This window comes from Mirounga leonina, unplaced genomic scaffold (assembly GCF_011800145.1).
Source record: "Mirounga leonina isolate KUSES-001 unplaced genomic scaffold, KU_Mleo_1.0 Mir_96, whole genome shotgun sequence".
NCBI lineage: Eukaryota > Metazoa > Chordata > Mammalia > Carnivora > Phocidae > Mirounga > Mirounga leonina.
The window spans coordinates 6,534,988-6,557,474 of NW_023270871.1; the positions used below are offsets into that span (position 1 = coordinate 6,534,988).

The window sequence follows — 22,487 nt, forward strand, 5'->3', positions numbered from 1 at the left end:
GCCCCCTGATTATTTTTCATGAGGCAAAAAATTCTGCCCAGATATTTTTTCCCCTCCCTAGGTGGTCATGGATAAAAAATGTTCACTAAGAATTAATGAAGCATCCTTTACAATGTACATACTTAGAGTAAAATGTAAAGGCCTAAGTTTATACAGTGCAAGCTGATAAAATGCAAATTTGTGAAGCCTCAAAAATTATAAATAGACACAAAATCAAAAAGCCAAAAATAGAATAAAATTCACCAATCCATCAAAATAACACATCCATCCATGTGTTATTAAATGACTTTCAGGATCTCTGCACTAACAATAAAAAATAGCACCAAAATTTTGTAAGGATAATGGCATACAAATGACTTGCTGTAATTGGTATTTCTACCCCACAATGCAATGAAGTCCATTGTACCTGAGGTAATGGAACTCTCTCACATAGCTGCTGCATTGTTATCAAGCAACAAGAAATAAAATGTCAGGATTAGCACTTGATTTAATATATTTTATCATTAATAAACCATGTTTCTATTCTGCTATTCTTCTGGATATAAATGGTCATTAGCCTAAGAATTATATTTAGTAATCTATAAGAGTATGCAAAAAAAAAAGAAAAAGAAAAGAAAGAAAGCAGTAAAGTTAACACCGGGCATTCACCAAGTCCATTCTTTTTTAATATTTACTGCTTCTTTGGTGGCAAGAGCAGAATTAACATAATTGTAATTCTACTACTGAGGTTATTTTTGCCAAAACACTCAACTACAATTTGTCTTCCTTAAATACATCTTCATTAGCATTCAGGTATTTTCAAACCAATGTAGCATTTCATGAAAATTCAATGGTCTTTAACGGTCATGAATGATCTTTAAATACTTTATTACTTTGAAATAAGTAGAGTCAATCAGTTCAGTCAGTTTAGCTGTGTAAGGAAATTATCATCTTTTCTGTCAAAAGATTATATATCCGGCTAAATTTGTAGCATAAGAAACTTACAGATCTCTCTTTCAGAGTGGTTTAGTAATAATTATAAAATGAAATACAAAGCATGAATAAAATCTTACAACTAAAAAACTATGAGAGAAAGAAATGTAAATTGAAAGGTATTATATAACAGGTCTAAAAACAAAAATCAATGTAAATGATAACCACTGCTTACCACAACCATTCCAAAAGTTAACAGCTGGGCAAGTGACTGCATTCTGCCAGGACTCATGTGGGTTGGAGGAAAGAGGGTATTCGATCTTTCTATATTGTTTCAAACAGCTCTCTTACCTCCCCCCACGCTTTTTTAAAAAAGAATTTGTGTCAAGTGTTCAACTCAACTGGCCTGGGTTGATAAAGAAGACTGGAATAAATAGTTTCTTGCTGCCCTCATTCTAGTTAACTAAATGAAGTAGAGTTTTACCAGGTAAATACTTAAGGGCAGTAAGAGATATTTACATATCATGCATCACACAGTGAATGTCAAACTTGACATTCTAGTCAGATTCTCATAAATATCATGTTTCCACATGTCAATCAAATTTGTGTGTGTGAATGAATTCCATACAGGGGTGACCACTAGTTGCCTGGGTATAGATATATGCGCTCCAAATTAAATCTGTCTAATGAGGTCTCTTAACTGGTTAGAAGTGCTTGTCTTATGTGGAGAGAAGCTTTAATTTTTTTGTTTAACCTACGTTTTTTCTTTTTACGGTCTCTTGCAAAAATGATGAGTTTCACAGCTTTAGAAGTTGTAATATCATAAAGCATTAGCAATGTCAAGATTAAGAATAAAAGACACTTAGGGGGAAAGGAATTATGTTTATCCCTCAGGCATTTTTGTGTTCTCTAAAGCAGGAAGGAAGATAACTAAAGTCTCTAAAAACATGGATACATTAACTGGCCTGCTTGGTGGAGATTAAATGTTCACAGAATCCACTGAAGTGATTAAGTCATGTCATTAAAATCCACTGTGTTCCCACCTTCTAAATGTAAAGTGAAATAACAACCAGTTTGATCACTTCTGATAAGATAATTCACGAGGAGTTATCAATGCGAAGTTCTCCAAACAGGGCCAGAGAGTCACAAGAGCCTGGAGGCTCCAATCTTAGAACCATTCTCCATTCATCTCAGAGTTTTAAAGTTAGATTTAGGCCTGATCATCTCTTGGGCACTATTACAAAATGAACTAAAAATACAAATTCTATTTCCCAAAGCCTCAGAAGGAGACATTGCTGTTCCCCTCAAGAAAGCTACCCTCATGGGGGGCTCCTCAGCCTACCACCCTGTAATGAACAAGGGAGAGTAGGTCATCCCTATTCCTCAAACCCACCAGCAATGCTCTTGCCACACGCCTCCCCACCTGCTACCCCTACCGCCTAGACTCCTCCCCCTCCAAGAGCTGAAGAGCTGGTGTCCTGACTCCCTGGGGGTCTCTACTCAGAAGGCCTTTTATTGATCACCTTATCTAAAACTTCAGTTTCTTCTCCTGACATTTCATGTTCCTTTTCATGCTTTTTGTTTTTTCTCCTTCACACATATCAACATACAGCATACTACGTACTTCCCTTATGTATTGTATCTCATGTCTATCTTGAGCAGCAGAACGTAAGCTCCACGAGAGCAGCGGTGTGTCTCTGTTTTGTTCACTGCTGGACTTCCAGAACCCAGAAAAGTGCCTCTCCTTAAAATGTGGTTGAGATATAATATCTGGGGTTTCTTTACAGATAATAAAGGAGGAGAGAAAGGGAGATGGGGATATAGATGAGGCAAGCGTGACCATGGGCTAACAGTCATTGCAGCTGAGGGATGAGCTCCTGGGGCTTCACTATAATCTTCTGTTTACTGTCGCATAGGTTCATCATTCTTCATAATAAACATCAAAACCAAAAATTTTTAATATCATTTATACTGCAATGAATCTTCGCCCTTCCTCACCCACCAATCAGAAACGACACACGTCTGTTCAGCAGACTGACAGATGTGTCATCTTTTCCTCTAGTTAATCTCCCAAGGAGAGATGGCACGTGCCAGGCATGAGTACAGAACACAGAAGTCACAGTTCCCAAAGCTTGCCTCTTCTAACACAAGTCTTAGGATAGCAGTCTGGGAAGTAATTTTCAATATGTCCATAACTTTTGACTTAGTGCATTTTTTTTTAAGGGGACTGATAAAACACCATATTCCTGATAATGGTTATGGCTGCAGGGGATGCAGGCAGATGAGAAAGAGTATGAGCAATCTTCTAATTCTTACCTTATTGGGTTCACAGGTGTTCAATGTGTCATTATGCTTCATAACCCACAGAGGCTACATGTATACGATATTTGCATGCATCAAGTATCATATAAGCAATTCTTTCGTATGCAAATATGCAAATATACCATAATGTGGTTATTATAAAAATAATCTTATTCAAGTCGGGATAATAAATATACTGTTTTAACTAAAAGCTGAAATTAGCTACAAGAGAAGAGGCTCGGTATAAACCATGCCGTCCTCTAACACCAGCCATGGCACAACCCTGACAAAACCAGCTGGGCTATTTCCGTCTCAGGCAGCCTCAACAGCCTTCGGCGGCTGAGTCAGACGACCTTTTCTGACAGAGCAGGCATGCCAGGCTGCTTGCAGGAGACCAAAGCTCAACAGTCTCCTGAGTGAAGCACTCCAACCCCTCCCCCTGGATTTTCTATTATAAGTTGCTTTTTAAAAATGCAGAAACAGGTCACTTCTAAGAAAAACCCAAGGTGGTGGGATAGGCACCCAGGAGACTGGCAGAGGGGCTCATGGGGAACTGAGGGGGATAAGAAGACCCCTGCAAAAGCCGAATGAGTTCCCTTAGGAAGACGGGACAGTCCTCACTCATTAAACACACAGAATGCAACGCCAAGAGTTGTTCCCTGGCTGGTTTTGCACTTAAACTTGTTAAGTTTATCAGGGAAGACGACTGCACCCACTCAAAGAGAAGGAGGTCCAGAAATATCACTGTCTGGGCCAAAAAGAGAAACATCTTTCTGGCATGTGTGCCAACATGCACACCCACTTGTACTATTTCTCCCAGTAGCCACTCAGTTCCTTAAGGGGATGGAGGCAGGTGGGTGGGGGCGGGGGGTACAGCTGGCATTCACTGTATCACAACTTTGTGGTGAAGCATGCAATTGGTTGCAGGTTTTAAGAAATATGAATGCAATATTCATATCGATTTTATTAAAGGGGAAAACAGACACACTCGGTCACCTCATTGGCTTTATACAACTTGTAAGCTTATGGAGAGCACATCTGAAAGAGGAAACCCTTCTGGAAAGGAGGAATATTCCCCCTTTTAGAGAAACTAGAAATAACTCATATTGAGGGCAAATTTGATACTCTAATTCAAGATAAACATCCTGATTTACTTCTTGACAGAAAACATTTACTGTAAATTAATTAGAGAAGAAACTACAAACAACAACAAAAGCAAGAGGCGACTTGTATGTTCCTTTGCCACTCTGCTTCTAAGGCCAAAAACAATTTTGAGATGCCTAAGGGAACCATCGTTAATATTATAGATATTTATAGTTCTACTCTCCTTAAAACACGGATTAACAGTAGCTAAAAGGATGTACATGGGGCAAAAGGCTGCAAAGAAGCTGCACCGCAGAGCGGCACGGAGCTTTGGAAGACAGGCTCGAACCCAGGCTCTGCTTCAGAAAAGTCCTCTAGTTCCTCCTCTATAAGAGAAAGGAGATGAGCTAAGAGTTCTCAAAAATATTTTTTGACTGTCTGAAAGTACTAGAACAGACGTTCAGTCACCATATTTAAGGGAAATTTGTGGAGAGCTGCAAGGTTCCAAGAGGCTACAAGATAGAATGAACCGAGGTAAAGACTGAATGGACCCATCATAGAGCTACTGATCACAGGGTGAGGCTTTTCTCAAAGCCAGCTCCAAGGTATATGGTTGTGGAGGAGAAAAAGACCATGATCAGAATCACTGGCAAGGGAGAACAGGAGATACGAATAAATTAGCCAAAAAGCTCTCTGCTTGATTCTAATAGTTACCATTGAAATGGACGACTTCCAGAGATTTGGTATCTTTCAAAAGTTTGAAAAATCATCCACTTATGATGATTTTGAAAGTATTTCATAAAATAATGGAAATGAGCAGACACCTGGAATCAATCTCTCTATGGTTCTGTCCTAGCTGTGTTAGCTGTGTGACCTCAGGTCCCATATTTAACTCTCTTCTGTAAAGTAAGGATAATATTGGTTCCTACCTTATAAGATTATGAGGATTACAACAATAATGTACATAAAGAATACAGCAGTGACTAATACATAATAAATACTTGATTAACAGTAGCCATTATTATAGTAAGTAGCAGGCAGGAGAAAATGTGGGTAATTTATGATCTCTGAAGATTTCTGTTTAATACCACACTGCAGAGACCAGCTCATAATCATCCATCCCACTAGATCACCATCAAATAAAGCAGGACAGGAACAAAAGAGAATTAAGAATCCAGGAGGTCCATGAAGGTAACAGAGTTTATAGAACATAGCGAAAAAGAGGAGCTGGAGGTCCAGAGTACTCAGCAGACTTAGAATAATACAAAAGTCACAAAGTCAAATGGACTTTTCATATCAGAAAATACTCCCTCTACTCACCATCCCCAATTCCAAATGATTTTACTCTTTTGAGAACAAAGTTCTTATAAATCAACTTACGAGCATGAAGACCTCTTCTACTATGGAGCTTATAATAATCCATTATCGGGCGCCTGGGTGGCTCAGTTGGTTAAGCGACTGCCTTGGGCTCAGGTCATGATCCTAGAGTCCCCAGATCGAGTCCCGCATCGGGCTCCCTGCTCGGCAGGGAGTCTGCTTCTCCCTCTGACCCTAACCCCTCTCATGTGCTCTCTCTCATTCTCTCTCTCTCAAATAAATAAATAAAAATCTTTAAAAAAAAATAATAATCCATTATCTAAAAGCTGTTTTGCTTAGTTCCTAAGCTAGAATGACAAATTAGATTTCATCTTGATCATTGTAACTAAGCTCTGTCCAAACTTCTCACAGTGATGATGTTCTATACCTGTATTGAAGCTATTGTTGACAGTAGTCACTAGCCATATGCAACTACTAAAGAGAAAATTACCTTGTTTAATTTTCATTAATTTAAATTTTAAACGTTACATGTGACTAGTGGCCACCATGTTGGACAATTGCAGGTATAGTCCACTGTGAGTGGCTGACAGAAGCACCGTATTGAAAAGGATCCCACAGTGAGTCTGCGTCTAGCAGGGAAGAGTGCAGGGATAGATAGAGATGTCTGTTCTCTGACAAGGGGGGCTAGCCTTTACCATATTTACAGGCTCGGTTAAAGGCTCCCTATCCCTTATACCAGAAAAAAAACAAACAAAAAAACTCCTCTCTTTTCTAGTTATCTACAGTGATTCTCAGACACTAGAGGGTCATTTTCTGTTCTTAGAAGAAGTAAGATTGGCTGAAAAGAACCGAATTATAAAAGAAGAAAAAAAAGAACTTCAGCCAGGACAATGCATAATGCCCTTGGTATTCAGAGAAGGAATATTAGTTCCAGAAAGTGTTACAGAAGCACATAAAATCAACAGTGCTAAACTACCAGTTATTTTAAGCTAGGTTATAGACTTTTTTTCAGTGATACCGTATATGTGCCATGGACAGGTCATTAAGATGATTTAATAAATAAAAGAAGAAAAAACAGATTATACAGGGAGAGTAAACCACACTGTCCATTTTGAATGCAGAAAATATTCTTAAGCCATTGCAAAAGAAACCATTATGCCTGGGTTGAAAGTACCACATCCTCTAGAACTTTAAAAATAACTTCACTTTCCAAGAGAGGAACAGAATTCTAACATTTGGTTTTTCAAAAATACCACTGTGCTGCCTCCATGAAATACCATCTTGGACAAATGTATGCAGGAGTCCAAAGACGCCACATACGAAACTGCCATCACATGAGAAAAACCACGAACGTATATTCTCATTTCCAGATCCCACAATGGGTTCCTATAAAGCTCTCCCAAGGGAAAGCTATCTTAAACCTTCATGAAAATTTGGTTCCAGGGTGATTCTCAAAGTCTTAAGTTAAGAATCATTTTGAAGTCTCCTTTCAGGTTCATATATATATAAACAAAATGGCAGGGTTTGAGTGTAAGCCAACTATTTCTGTCTCAGAGCTTTAACCCTAGAAAGGCTCTAGAATTAGTCAAGTCTCTCCACACCATGAGACGTCCAAAGAAGAGTCAGTTAGTTCCTTAATTCAACTGCTCCAAACAGAACCACATCAAAGCAATTATTTGTACTACCCTCCTTCTTCCTTAAAGAATTCACAGTATCAAATACAGTAATGATATAACTTACTACTTTTCTGGGGTTCTGTATATAAGAATTTATCTTGCAATTTTACCCAAGGAGATCTATTTTACGCAAGTACCAAAGGACAGTTATAAGCTAGCCAGTCTCATGGCTTGATCCCAAAGAGAGCATTCCAGTGAGACCCTAGCCAACCAGAAAGCTAATGTAACAGTAAAATTTCAACTATTACATATTTATTTTTTTAAAGATTTTATTTATTTATTTGCCAGAGAGAGAGAGAGAGTGCACAGCAGGCAGAGGGAGAAGCAGGCTCCCCACTCAGCAAGGAGCCCGATGCAGGATTCGATCCCAGGACCCTGGGATCACAACCCAAGCTGAAGGCAGACGCTTAACCGACTGAGCCACCCAGGTGTCCCTCAACTAATACATATTACGTAGAATCCTTCGATATCCAATTTTTTTTTTTAAAGATTTTATTTATTTATTTGAGACAGAGAGAATGAGAGAGAGAGAGCACATGAGAGGGGGGAGGGTCAGAGGCAGAAGCAGGCTCCCTGCCGATGCGGGACTCGATCCAGGGACTCCAGGATCATGACCTGAGCCGAAGGCAGTTGCTTAACCAACTGAGCCACCCAGGCGCCCCCTATATCCAAAATTTAAAAGCAGTCATTGTTTATCCTCCAGAAGACAGATGAATTGTTGTACATTTGCTGAACTAATACGTAACAGCAAGTTTAAAAAGCAACCTTTGGAAAGCAGAAATAACCTCTTCTCTTACCTCTACCACTGTGGTCTCTGCAGCTTTGCACATCGGCAAGTTGAAATTTCTTGCACTTTTCCTATATTAGGAGTGGGGGGAAGTGGGAAAAGAAAACCAAAAATAAGAAGAGTTTCTCTCAGCTTTAATTATAGATTAAAAGAATTTCTATAAACGAAAAATCTGTGAATCTTTTAAAAGAATGTATCATATTTTCCGTAATTGTTAAAACAATTTTATAAATAAAAACAATGGCCACTTCATTCAATTACAGTTTTTATGGGGTTGAAGGAAAGAGGAACTATTTTTCATGTTCAACATATAGATCATACACAGAAAGATAAAACAGATATTAATAAATCTACTCTATTTAAAACTAATTTGCCTAAGTCTTTTAACTGGGATGCCACTTTGTTTCTACAGTTACATATTTCACTAAACTTGCTCTTGTTAAAATATTAAGGAAAGTAGCAAGTGCTTTATACGAGAAGGTATAGTAATTATATTCTCTATTAAAAAGAGACCTATTGCTGAAATAAAATGAAACATTCATTGGTAATGTGTGAGTCATCTATAAAGATCATTCCGGGGGACCAATTTCTAATGAAATTTTTTGACGTACAACACCCACATTAGACCCTGAGGTGTAAAAAATTTCCAGAAAGTGCCAATTTTGCTGATGGTTTTACACTCAAGTTCTTAAATTAATGCATCACCACCAACCATAAAAATTTTAATGTATTTTTTTGTTTCTGAGAGTGTAAGTTGACTAAAAAAAAAAACCTTATTTGATGGAGGGAAATGAGTTACATCTTTCTTTTACTAGCTCTTTTAGGCCACCAATGTTTATCTCACTTAGATTTAAGGATAAATATAAAGACAGGTGTGTCCCTGAGACATAAGTCCTTGGGTACTTTCACAAATTGCTAAGTTGGAGTCCACCAGCCATCCAGCACGTCCAGCATCAAAAGCTCCAAGGGCAGTGTGGCCAGAGGCAAAGGTGTGCAGGGCTGTCCTAACAATGGCCTAGACAGACCTTTTACCAGTTGTCCCCCAGGGGAGGTCATCCTAGAAGTCAGCATCTTAACCTAAGTCACTTGACAATTGCTGAAGAGCAGTCTCATCTCCTATCAATAACCACAGGCATAAGTCAATGCTGAGAACAGCCCCTGTGCAATCTTTAGATATTATAGCCAGACAATGAAACACACGATAAACTCAAGGAAATAGTTTAAATAATTCATTTCCATTTGCTTCTATACAATTTCATTAATCTTTTTTAAAATGCAAAATGTGTAACTGCCAAGATCAGTTGTAATCAAAAACTGGTTGAATTCAAGAAATCAAATATAGCATTAATATCATATAAGATCTTCAGAAATGAACAAAAACAGCATAAGAGTAATCACTGAGAATTTAACTGTGATCTCACCAAAGGTCCATTTGGTAAAGATAAAAATTATTACTAAAACAGTAAATGACCATATTATAAGAAAGAAAATTATTTCTGTAACCTAACAGGCAAAGTCTTCAAGACTTATAGGTGTATATTCAAAGATGGTACAATTTTCAAAACAACCATATAATTTATAATATATAAACACTTAGTATTTAGTATGCTCAGGGTTATCAAAAGATCTTGAAATCTATTAAGCCTTTGGCTTAATATCTGTGGCTATCCAAATAACAAGAATGAAAGTTTAGCATTGTCAAGATTAATCAGCTTTTTCAGATAGAACCTACATAAGTATTTCCTAGCGGACACCAACAGGACTGGAAAAGAACTGACCTAAATGGTTGTTAGCAAGCTCTTTCCAGAATATCCAAATAATTTAGGCATTTTAAGACAATGCATATTAATTATATAAAAATTAAATACAATTGTGTGCTTTTCTCACATTTGCTAAGTATGTCTCAACATTGTAACTTGTCCTGGCAACTAAAATACACACAGAAATATAGTCTATATGCGACTATATACAAGGGTATATCGATTCAAAACAGCTACCAAGCAGTGCAATGTGGGCACCGCCTAATCAGAACAGACCCCCACAAGTACACACCAGCAAAAATGCACAGCAGCAGCCTTGCACATGCATGCACACTGACCTGGGGGCTTGTACGACTGTAAGCCACTTTTTAAATGAATCTTTAAATACCAAACACATCAAGGTATCCATTTTGTAATCGTAATTTAGGAAATGCAAAGTTGCTGAAATGCATTTCATTAATATTTAAAAAAAAAACAAAAACATCATACTACCTGAAAATCACATTTCCTGCTCGGTCTGCCTTCCAAGCTTTCACCAAAGCAAAATCTCCCGTAATTGCTTCCTCCAAAATAAAATGCTGACCATTAAACTCCCTCACCTGCAGGAGACAAAGAGGACATTGTCAGATATGTGCTGTGGTAGAAGCAGAGAATAAGGATACCAGCCTGGTCAGGGAAGGTTTCTCAGAGGGAGGATAATCTAAATGGAGATCTCAAGGGTGAGTAGTGGTAGGAAACTAGGATTTAGTCAAAGTGGTGGAGGGGAAACCAAGGGAACAGCATGTGCGAAGACTCGGCAGCGAGAGCTTGGTAAACTTGAGGAACTGAAAGTTCTATATGCTTAAGGCATAGACTGCACGTTAGCACTCTTTTTATTATTTGTGTGCATAAGTTATATGTAGAGAACATGAAAAATAGCCCATCTTTCCCTCCACCGCGAGGGCGGGGGGAAACAAAACCATATAAGCTGCATAAAATGGGCAATGTATTTTGTACATAGTTATAAAAATCCATTCATCTCTCCTGATTAATCTATAACCATCTGATGACATTTTAATTGGAATTCCTAGAATTTGCAGATGAAACTGGAGAATTGACATGCCATAGCTTTCCACCTGTGAACATAACATATGCCTACATTTTCTGAAGTCTTCCTTTACCTCTTCGAATTGCTTTTAATCCCCCCCCCCAAAAAAAGCTTTGTGTATGTTTTTTAGGCTTATTCATAGGTACTTCTCGGTTTTTGATGCTACTATGAGTATTCTATGTTCTTCTATTACACCTCCTCTCTGTCATTACTGGTCTAATGGAATGCTATTGATTTTTGTATGTCTATTACCTTTTAATTCTACTACAGATGGGGGGAGGGGGAGGGGAAAAGAAGCATAAAGTAAAACTATGCCGTGGCATTTTGTTCCTTTTTTCTTATTGGGGATTTAGCTCTTGAATTGAAACAAAGAGAGGAAAGAATGTCCGCGCTGGGCTCCATCCCACACAGGATGGAGCCGTATAGGAAGGCAGAACTCCATCCTCGTTCGTACACCACCCCCTAGTGGACAAACCACGCGCATATTACATAAAGCTGCGGGACAAAGTTCAGTACATTTACCTTTCTTCAACTATGGTTTAAAGCTAAAGAACAGGGCACCTGGGTAGCTCAGTTGGTTAAGCCACTGCCTTCGGCTCAGGTCATGATCCTGGAGTCCCTGGATCGAGTCCCGCATCGGACTCCCTGCTCAGCAGGGAGTCTGCTTCTGCCTCTGATCCTCCCCCTCTCATGCTCTCTCTGTCTCATGCTCTCTCTCTAATGAATAAATAAAATCTTTTAAAAAAAAATAAATAAAGCTAAAGAACAGCTTCCTTAAAGACCTTACCCCACTTTCCTGCTAGAGAATATTAATGAATTCAGGGGATCACTGAAGAAGGAGGATCTTATGAATGTGAAACTTAGACGAATCATATGAAAGATATTTAAAAATTACACATCAATATACAGCTTTTTAAAGAGTTTCATGTATTTCAAAGTCATTACCATAAACACCAATGATGACAGATGAGTTATGTTGCATACAAATCTAGAAAACTACATACAGATCTAAATATATGCTAATCCAAGGCAATGTGAAAAAATTGGCTTTTTTTCCCTATTCCAATTATATAATTTCCTGACGGGTCTATAAACCAGCAGCTGCTGATGCTAGCCATTCTAAATTTTTAAAACAGGAAGGGACCGGTTTTGCCATACTAGCTATTACACTCACTGGAAAGAGTTGTGTGTTTCCCAGTTACCACTTCCTCTTTTTTCAGCCCTTTCTTGAATCCACTCCAATCAAATTTCCACCATTCCAGAAAAATCCTCTCTTCCAGAAAAATCATTCTTTAAGGTCACCAATGACCTCCATGTTTCTAAACCCAATGCTCAATGCCCTGTCCTGTTACCCCACGTCTTCTCACTCTGACACAACTGATCACTCCCTCCTTTGTAAAATTGCCCGTCTTCAAGTTACCATACTCCCCTTGGTCTTCACTTACTAGACACTTTCCTATTCTTCTTTGCTGCTCCTTTTCCTCTTCCCACCCTTTAAATGCAAAAGAAGTATTCACTACCTGTACTCTAGCCCTAGACACTCAGCCCCACAGATTTAAATACTATATGCTGAAGACTCCAAAGCTCCTATCCCAGCACTAAACCCTCCCCAAGCTGGAGACGACTGAGCAACTTCTGTTGGAGCCTCAAGGATGTCTCAAATGCATCCAGTCCCAGACAAGGCTCTTTGATTACCTCCACACTTTGCCCATCTCATTAAGCAGCATGCTTGGTTCTTGTCCTTTCTCACCCCGTAACCAATCCATTGGTAAATCCTGCTGGCTCTGCTATCAACATATGTCCTGATTCCAACCACCTCCCACAAGCTCCACTGTTAACCACCTCAGTCTAAACCACTTCCACTCCCTCCTGGATCAACAGCCTCTCAATCTCTCTCACTGGTTCTGCTCTTAGAACCCTACCAAAAAACTCTCCACCCAGCAGCCACAGTGATCCTTCCAAAATGTAACTCAGACCACATCTCTCCCATGTCTGAATTCTCTGCTGTCCCCTCACCACTCAATAAAACCCAAACTCATGTGATCTGGTTCATGCCTCCCTTCAGCCTCCCATCCTACTGCTCTCTGCCTCATTTACTCTGTTCCAGTCTCACTGCCCTGCTGTTCCACAAACAGAGCTGGCCTGACTCAGGACCGTGTCCTTCCCCTTCCTTCTGACCAGAGCACAACCCTATAATCTTCACCCACTCATTCTCCTGTTTTATTCTGATCTCTACGAACTGTCACTTCCTCAGAGAGGTTTCCCCTGACCCAATCTGGAACACCCCTTCCCTGACCAGTGACCATTCTCTCTGCCCTTACCGTACTCGATTTTTCTTCATGGCACTTTCTTTATTGACATTATGTGTTTATTAATTCATTCCTTGTCAGCTCCTCCACTAGCAGGGGGACTTAGTCTAGATCATCTCCTTTTCTACCATATGTGGGCCAGTGCCCGGCAAATACCACTGAATTAGGAAATTTACTCACCTCCTCTTCCTACCATACGTAGGGGAAATAAAGAGCTAGCAAGAATCATTTCAAGAAATTATCTGTCACGTTCCTAGGTAATTCAGACCAAACTACTAGATTTGTGCACCTAACTCCAGGCAAAAATGAACCGAGACATTCAGGACAGACTCCAGTCTATCCTATTATTTTCCCAGGGCAAGTTAATGCTCTAGCTTCTAGCAAACTCTCAAAGTATTAACCCAATTTTTCTGGGCATCATTATCTATATTACTAAGATCCATTTTAATAATTAGGCTCCTGTCTTACTTTGTCAAAAACTTTTTAAACCTTAATTAGGCAGTAAGGAAAGAAGCAAGATAGAATATAAAAAAAAATGTTAATCAAAACTTTGAGTCAATATAGGTCATTCTAAGCAAAAAAAGCAACGCTCCAGATGGAGGATGCTGCCAGCACAAACACTGAGCAGCAAGGCGCATATTCAATGACCTTTTATCTTCTCTCAAAACACGGAGGTGCAGAACATCCCTATAAGCAAAAAAAAAAAAAAAAATTATAAAATTCACTATAGGCAAGTGTGGTAGGAGATCCCTCGATTTACTAAGCTGTCATTTCCTCAGAGCTAAGCTCAGCATTTCTGCAGCCTGAGTTAACGCTCTTGAGCCACGTGGCCAGGGAGAAGGGAGAGGGACTAAAAATACAGTAATGGATTACTGTCCTGTGTAATTTTTACAACTGCCTCAAATCTGAGTATCTCAAATATCTATATGTGGAGTCCTATTCTTTTCTAATATGTGAGTGAAGTTACCTAGTATAAAGGTACCCCATCCTACCCAGCACTTTAAATAAAACTAAATTATTCAGTCAGCTCAAATATGTCCAGTGTACAAAAAGAAGGATAAAGGAGACAGGATGAATGCTCTATCTTATTATGTAATTACAACTGTCCCCTCTTTTTCAAAATTGTAGACAAACTTGTGATGTCCTTGGCTTTTTTTTCTCCTTCATCCACATCCAGAAGGGGCTTGAGAATGAAAAGTTTAATACAATATATATCATACACCTACTCTCTTTTCCACATGAGCATGATCAGAAGTTATAAATGCTCCTACGTTTGTTAAAACCTACCATAAAACTAATCTTGACTCACACATCTTATATAGATTACAGTTTCTTCCCATTTATTTATTCTGGTTTCTCTATGTGATTTTAATTATTGGCAGATGCTCAGTTTTAGCAGAAATTTTCCTAGCATAGGCCACATAGATGAAGGACAGGGTCTCTTCTTACACAGAGCAGATTTTATCTTACCTACCCACTGAGTGCACCTGGATCCTGTGCTGGAAGAGGTAGCCCGTGTTACCTGAATGAGAGCTACTTCTTACCTCTCTCGGCTTACTGGCAACGGCAATGCTGCCATCTTTGTTGTATTTGATCGGTGCCCCTCCTTGCTGCACGAGGGTCCCGTACCCGGTGCTGGTGTAAAACGCAGGAACTCCAGCCCCACCTGCACGAATCCGCTCTGCAAGCGTGCCCTACAAGTGAGCAACCACCACACCATAAGAAGTTCATTAAGCACACTTCTGTACGCGGATACGGAAACATTTACAGACACAGTTCCTCCCTCTAGAGGTTTATCATCCTAAACAGTACCTAGCACTGTATATTGGTGTATTTCGCTAACACGGTATGCTAGATTAATTGAAAACAAGTATTGCCCCTCTAGACAACAATCTCTCAATTCTTAATTTGCATTCGAATGTAACTGCTTCTTTGTATCATCGTGCTCTCAGCTTTCTGGTCTCCCACTGCTCTCCTGACATCATATTCTCCAACAGTCTATTTGTAATATTTTAAAATCAATTTTCAAATCTGAAGTATATCACTTTAACTATATATATATATATTTAAAAATATGTATTTAAATTTTGTGTTTTACTGTATGCCCTATGTAGGTATAGCTTGAAGCTTATCATGAATAACAATGCCATTATTATATAATAATAATATGTTCATTTACTTAGAGTTCATTCTAAAACATTCTTAAAAGCATTTTGTCTACTACATTATCTAACTAAGAAAAAATCCATAGTGAGGCAGAGTACAACATACAGGTAATTTGGTTTTTAAAAGCTAAGAGTATTTCAAATCTTATCTTAGAGTAGAAACAACTGTATGCAAAGTTTCTTTATATCTTCTTTTGATCATCTTTATCCCCTTCCTAGGTACCAGTTGTTCAAACCTGATTTCCCTGGCTGCCCCCTGCCCCCAACTGCTTTCCAACCCAGTTCTCCCATAGGGGAATAACTCTGGCCCTAAATATTTCCTAACACCCACCCTAACCCTGAAACCTATTGTTACAGTCTAGCTACATCATATTCATACTACATAACTGACTGGTCACTCAGTAGTAAGAACTGGTTTAGGTCTTAGTAATACTATGTTAAAATTATTTCAGCCTGAAAACAATTTTCTACTTTAACTGGGTCCTTTAAATACTAAACTCAAAGTGGGGACTAAAAGTTGGGACTTCAGACACGGGCGTTTGAAGTAGGGTGGGATAATCTGGGGAAGGCAGGATCTGAAGCATAACTGACAATCTTCCAGGTAACAGTTTCTCTATTCTATCTAATAGTCAGAGATAAGTCCATTTTGTACTGTATTTTAAGTTAATAACATTCACAAGATTAAATCATCAAAACAACCATAACCGGGCGCCTGGGTGGCTCAGTTGGTTAAGCGACTGCCTTCGGCTCAGGTCATGATCCTGGAGTCCCGGGATCGAGTCCCGCATCGGGCTCCCTGCTCGGCGGGGAGTCTGCTTCTCCCTCTGACCCTCCTCCCTCTCATGCTCTCTGTCTCTCATTCTCTCTCTCTCAAATAAATAAATAAATAAATCTTTAAAAACAAAACAAAACAAAACAACCATAACCTTCTCTACTATAAGATATTTTTTACGTCTACCCTCCTTGAATACTTTATTCCTGCTCTCTGTCCAATTGGGCAAGGACCTAAAAGTGGACAATTTCTACAGACAGGCTCTCTGCAGCGACCACCAACCCCCCTACATCCAAATCCCAAAGGGAGTCCTAATCCCTACCACTTCATCAACACTTCTCTGGCTCACAGGCTGCAAAACAAGTTGCCCAAGCCAATGTTTATTTACCTGCCACTAAGTCGGGGAGAGAGACACTGACCTCTTTCAGCTTAAAGAAGGAATATAAAAGAAATACTAAGAAACTCCCATGTATATGCCCTCTGACAAAAGAAGGGATAATACAAAAGATAATAGAAGTAATTGAAAGGTTAATTTTCAAGGGCTCCACAACCCAAAGGAAAAGGTATCTCAATCTACAATGTGAAGAGGAAAAGTATATGCAATGGACTGAATTGTGTCCCCCACCAAATTCATATGCTGAAGCCCTAACACCCAACGTGATGGTATTTGAAGACAGGGCCTTTATGGAAGTCATTAAGGCTAAATGAGGTCATAAGGGTAGGGCCCTGATCCAGCAGGATTAGTGTCCTTATAATAAGAGACCCCAGAGTCCTTATTTGCACGTGTGCATCCTCTTTCTCTCTTCCTCCCCCTCCTCCCCTCTACCAAGAATCACATCAGCCTGTACTTGATCTTGTACTTCCCAGTTGCCAGAACAATGAGACATCACTTCCTCTTGTCTGAGCCACCGAGTTTGTGGTATTTTGTTACAGCAGCATGAGTAGACTAAGACAGGGTACCTTTTGTTATTTTCAAAAAACCTTAAATGAAAATGGATAAATACCAGGCACAGTGCAAGGCTTATGACAAGCACAGGTGCCCACACTGTGGGGTGATCGGGTGGGACGTGAGTAATGTTGTGAAGCCTCAGGTAGAAAAGTTCTCCCCTGCACGCTCTCTCTAGACAAGCATATACTGGGAGTTCATTATTGATTTTTAAAATGTTGCTATCTCACGTTATCACCAATTTAGTGAAGTCAGTGGTAATAATAATTCTGTTGACAAAAATAAAGCAGAGTGGTGGGTTCAATTTCAGAGATGAAGGCAGATGATGTCAAACTGGAAGACCAATACATATAACCTGTAGGCACAAATGGCTTCGAAAAGTTTCCTCTATGTTCTACCCAAATGGCTTGTTTTACCCAAATGGCTTCGAAAAGTTTCCTCTATGACAAACTCTTTAGCCAGTTAAGACATAGTGTACGACATGAATGGAAACCCGCTAGATTCAATTGTGGTAATTGCTTACTTGGTAAGGAACATCTATTCCCTGGAGACCTGGGCTCTGATTCCAGCTCTTATTCTGTGACATGGCCAGTTGTACCCTCCAGGGACTTCACTTTCCTGATGTCTCAGCAAGAACATATTCCTCACACATTTCTAATTCTATGATTCACAGGAACAGACCCTTAGGACAATCCCCAAGCATTTCAGCAAGCCCTACTGCAAGCTGCCAGCACAAAATGGACACCACAGTGCCAAGCTTACACATTTGTCCTGTAGCCTAGATATTGTTTACTGGAAATACCTCCCTTTTTTGGGGCACGCAACAGAGGCTTTTAGTCTTCTAGCAATCGACAGGAGTGACCTACAAACAAATTTCCTTGGCCTGGCAAAATTGCATCCTTTCTGCCTTACCTCTCTTGCAAAAGAAAATTGCTAGAGGGAAATAGGTAAATTTCAAACTAAGTTACTATTCTAAAAGAGGAGCAGAGAAATTTTCTTACCTGGGGTGTCAGCTCTACTTCTAATTCACCACTTAAGTACTGTCGTTCAAATTCTGCATTTTCTCCCACATATGAAGAGACCATGCGTTTTATCTGCTTGGATCGAAGTAAAAGGCCCAGGCCAAAGTTGTCAACCCTAGAAGAAAAATGCAAGCAACTTGCAATCAAAGCAACATCGGTTAGAACACTAATATCCCTGACTTCCGAAAACATGCAATATTATTCATTTAAAGGAATCTTCTCTGCTGGGCATTGAACCCATATTCTCTCGTAGTCTCCCACCACCCAAAGAGCCTTGCAAGGTGGCTGTTCTTTTCTTATTTTACAGCTAAGGAAACTAAAGCTCAAGACCTTTCAGTGATTTCTGCCGACAGATATCTTGGGTAGTAAGTGACGTAGCCAGTATTCAAACCCACACCAATCCTACAAGTCTGCCCTGCACCTTTCACTCTTTCCACTGCTCCCAAGTGATACTAGGGTAGAAGGCGAGCAGACTGGATCTTGCCCTACACTCTGAAGGCGTATGTAAATGCAAAGGCAATGCCACTCTCCTAACCTGCACTGGCTCCAAGCAGAGAAATTCATTCTATCCTAAAAAGTGAACACGCATTCTTATATTTAAGAGAGAACAGGGGCGCCTGGGTAGCTCAGTAGGTTAAGCATCTGACTCTTGATTTCGGCTCAGGTCATGATCCCAGAGTCCTGGGATCGAGCCCCATGTTGGGCTCCTTGCTCAGTGGGGAGCCTGCTTCTCCCTCTGCCTGCCACTCCCCCTGCTTGTGCACACACGCTCTCTCTCTCTCACACACAAATAAATAAAATCTTTAAAAAAAGAAAAAAAAAAGAAGGAAATACCAAGTGTTGGCAAGAATGTGGAACACCCAGAGCTCTCATATATGAAGAGGAGAATGTCAACTGATCCAACCACTTCTGAAAAATTATTAGCAGTATCTATTGATGCTGAACATATGGATATGCTATGTCAGCAATTCCCCTCCTCGGTCTATGTCCAACAGGAATGCATACATATGTTCCCCAGCAGACAAGAATATTCATAGTCACACTGTCCATGATGGCCAAACACTGGGGCCTCCCCAGTACTACTCCTCAGCAGAGCAGAAAAAATGAGCAGTAAGAAGGAATCAGTGACCACCCCTGCAACAATGGAGGGCTCTCACAGGTAAAATGCTAAGCAAAAGAACCACAAGAGAGTACTTACTGACCTATTCCTTTTATATGAAGTTCAAAGTCACACAAGACTCACGGATAAGATCAGAAGTGAGGATAATGGTTAAGTTTGGTGGTGGGAAAGGAAAACAGTGACTCGAAGGAGCACAAGAGGGGCTTTCTGGGGTACTGGTCATGTTCCACTGAAAGAATCTGGGGGCTGGTTACATGGGTCTGCAGCCTGTAAAGATCCTTCAAACTTCAAACCTGTGATATGATCACTTTTCTATGTTACTCTGTATTATGCTATGATAAAAGTTTTTTTAAGAGACAGAAATACAGTGATAAAGCCAGAGCACCTCCCAGAAATAGAAGCCTTCATTTATGGTCTCTCTCTCTTAATCCCCCGCGTACTCTCATGGCCTCTCCCCTATGGAGCCTGGGTCATCTACACTGTTGACTCATCCCATAGTCCTTTACTAAGTTCTTACTGCCCCCCAGGGCTAGTATGTCAGGTCCTGGGCCAGGGGGAGCTCTGAGATATCAAGGGATAAACATGTAAACCTATAATTACAACAGAGGATGAGATGTGCTAAGAGGTCTGCATCAAGTGCAATGAGAACACTGAAGGTCACCCAACAGAGAGGAGAAAGAGGTCCAGAAAAGGCTTACGGAAAATGACACTTGAACAGACTTGAAGAAAAAAGTCTTTGAGAGCAGAGTAGAGGTGTGGATGCAATGAACCAAAAAGGCAGGTGGGCAGCTTTGCAAAGGTGCACAGTGGTGGGACGGGCTCCGTGCTGAGTGTAACTGCAGTACGGACTGGAAGCAAAAGTGAGCAACAGAGGTAGAAGGCAGGCCAGCTTGTCACCTGTCACATGAGCCATACCACGAAATGAAGATTTCATCCTAAAGGATATGGGAGACCCTGTGAATAATTTTAAGTAGAAAATAACAGGGTATACAATTAATTGGAGAGGTTCAGTGACAAAAGGCCGGGAGATCAGTTAAGAGGCTTGAAATAATCCAGCAAAGACAATGGTCTGAACTAAGGCAGCCCCAAAAGGAGTGGAGAAAAAGGGGACCAGTCAAGGGATATTTGGGGGAAAATAAATCATAGGTTTGTTGCCCATCCTAATGTAGATACAGACCCAGTCCAGAATTCTGGCTTTGGCAATGGAACAGAGTGGGAGAATGGACTGGTGGTTAATTAGTCTACAGTCCCTAGTGACATCCCCTTGCTTGACCCAAGGAGGGATAAGTACGGTACCTTGTGTGACAAACCACTGACGTTTCTCCTAACAAGCTCGTCTCCCCCTTCACTTCGCTCTCCATCCCCACACTCCTCATGCCCACAAATGCCCATCCCCACTCAACTGACTCCTACTTCCCAGAATGCATCACTGCCAAGCCTCTAACCTAGACCAGGAGGTCTAGGCACACTGAATCCCTCCAAGTAGTCCAGGTAACTGTCAACCATTTGCTAAACTTGTTTATAGTTCTAGTCTTCCAATACTGAATCTGAGAACATTTCCCACTCACCACGAGTATAGAAGGAATAGCTACATGATTTATTCTTGCTTGTTTCAAAAGAAAACTAAAGCCTAAACAAGTATTTTCAAGAATGTACTTTTGAGATATGGAGAAATATGGAGAGAATGCCCTGAAGATTAATAATATGCTTGGCCACTAGAGGGATCTTGGAAAAACCAGTTCTTCCACACACTCACACACAATGCCCTCTCTCTGTTTTTTGTCTGTTTTTTACCTACTCCTAATTAATACTTAGCTGGGCCTTTTGTTCTTCAGGTTAACAATTCCATTCTCCTAAATTCAGCTGTACCTGCAGCCTGCCCCATCCTTGCAAATCTTTAGTACAAAAGTAATGGAGTGATCTGTCACTCCTCTCTCCTACTCTACATCAACAATATTGGAAAATCCTGACTCTATCTTCAAAATCTATCCAGAATCTGAGCATTTCTCACTTCCTCCTGTGTGACCTGCACCATCTCCTGCCTAAAGACAGCAACCTTCCCTACTTCTACTCCTGCTCCCTGCAATCCACTCATAAAATGGCGGCCAAAACCGTAAGAATAAAACAAAATGTGTCAGATCACGTCACTGCTCTGCCCAAAATGCTGCAACGGCATTCATGCAAAAGCAGGGGTCTCTAGAGGGGCCTGCAAGGCCCTGTAAGATGAGATGCCCTTGACATCTCAGACCTCATTCCTCCCACTTCCCTTTTGCTCACTTTTCTTCTGCTGACCTCCTCCCTGTCCCGCAAACACACCAGGCATACTTCCCAGGCCCTTTGCACTGGCCTCTCCCTGTCTCTGAAACTCTTCCCCAGGTAATGCAAGGCTCACCCCTCATTTCTTTCAAGTCTCTGGTCAACCATCACCTCAATGAGTCTCTCCCTGATTGCCTGACTTTATACTGAAACCTGCCCCTCCATTTTCACATTTATGGAACATTTGTTGAATGAATTTATTGCTTGATTTCACTTTCTCCCTTCTCACTGGCTCAAAATGAAAATCACCAAGTCCTCATGCTGGATATTTTCTATTTGCCCTTGCAGATCCATTCGCCAATCTCCAGCTTGCCCTGTGCTGGGATGGCTGACTGGATTGACGGACTCCCTTGCCCTCTGGCTTCTGACCAGGTGCGAGAAGGACATCATAAAGCTTTCTTCCAGGTCCTGGCAGCTCCCTCCTCTCATTCTTCAGGCCTAAGGCTGGCGGTAATAGCGCTCTCTGATACTAACTCCAGGGTACTTCAATACCCATATTGCTTTCCCTCAACTCTGACCATTCCTTTAAAGAGAGTCCCTTTGGTAAACTCTCTTCAGTTACCCAATATGAGAGTACTATTGATACATCCTCTGGAGCCCTGTCTAAATAGTCATAACAATAAAATAATCCATGAAAGTGAATATAGTCCATTTGCTTTCTGTAGTCTTTAATATCTGAACCTCCCTCCAAGTATACAGGTCCATATGATAAACCAGAATGTACTTCCCAATTCACTGACTTCAGAGATTTTTCCCATTACACACTCTTTCATGGATCTCTGTTTGGCTTTTCAACCCTTTACACATTTGAACTTGGCTCTGTTTGGAGATGACCTCTCTGTATTTGTTGATCTTGGCTCTGGAAACTATGTATATTTGGCCTTTGCTTTCTTTTTGGACTAGCAACTGGCTTG

The 22,487-nt window shown here is 40.4% G+C and overlaps 1 protein-coding gene across 2 annotated transcripts in view; it reads right to left on the bottom strand.

Annotated features, from left to right (window-relative positions):
* Nucleotides 1-22,487, bottom strand: part of LOC118006428 (succinyl-CoA:3-ketoacid coenzyme A transferase 1, mitochondrial) — a 122,838-nt gene that overhangs the window by 86,766 nt on the left and 13,585 nt on the right. For both annotated transcript variants that reach the window (XM_034999094.1, XM_034999093.1), the window contains exons 4-7: nt 18,117-18,252; nt 14,777-14,926; nt 10,329-10,435; nt 8,087-8,147 (exon numbers count right to left, since the gene is read on the bottom strand). In XM_034999094.1, the coding sequence (XP_034854985.1) occupies nt 8,087-8,147; nt 10,329-10,435; nt 14,777-14,926; nt 18,117-18,252 (454 nt within the window). The remainder of the gene's footprint in view (nt 1-8,086; nt 8,148-10,328; nt 10,436-14,776; nt 14,927-18,116; nt 18,253-22,487) is intronic.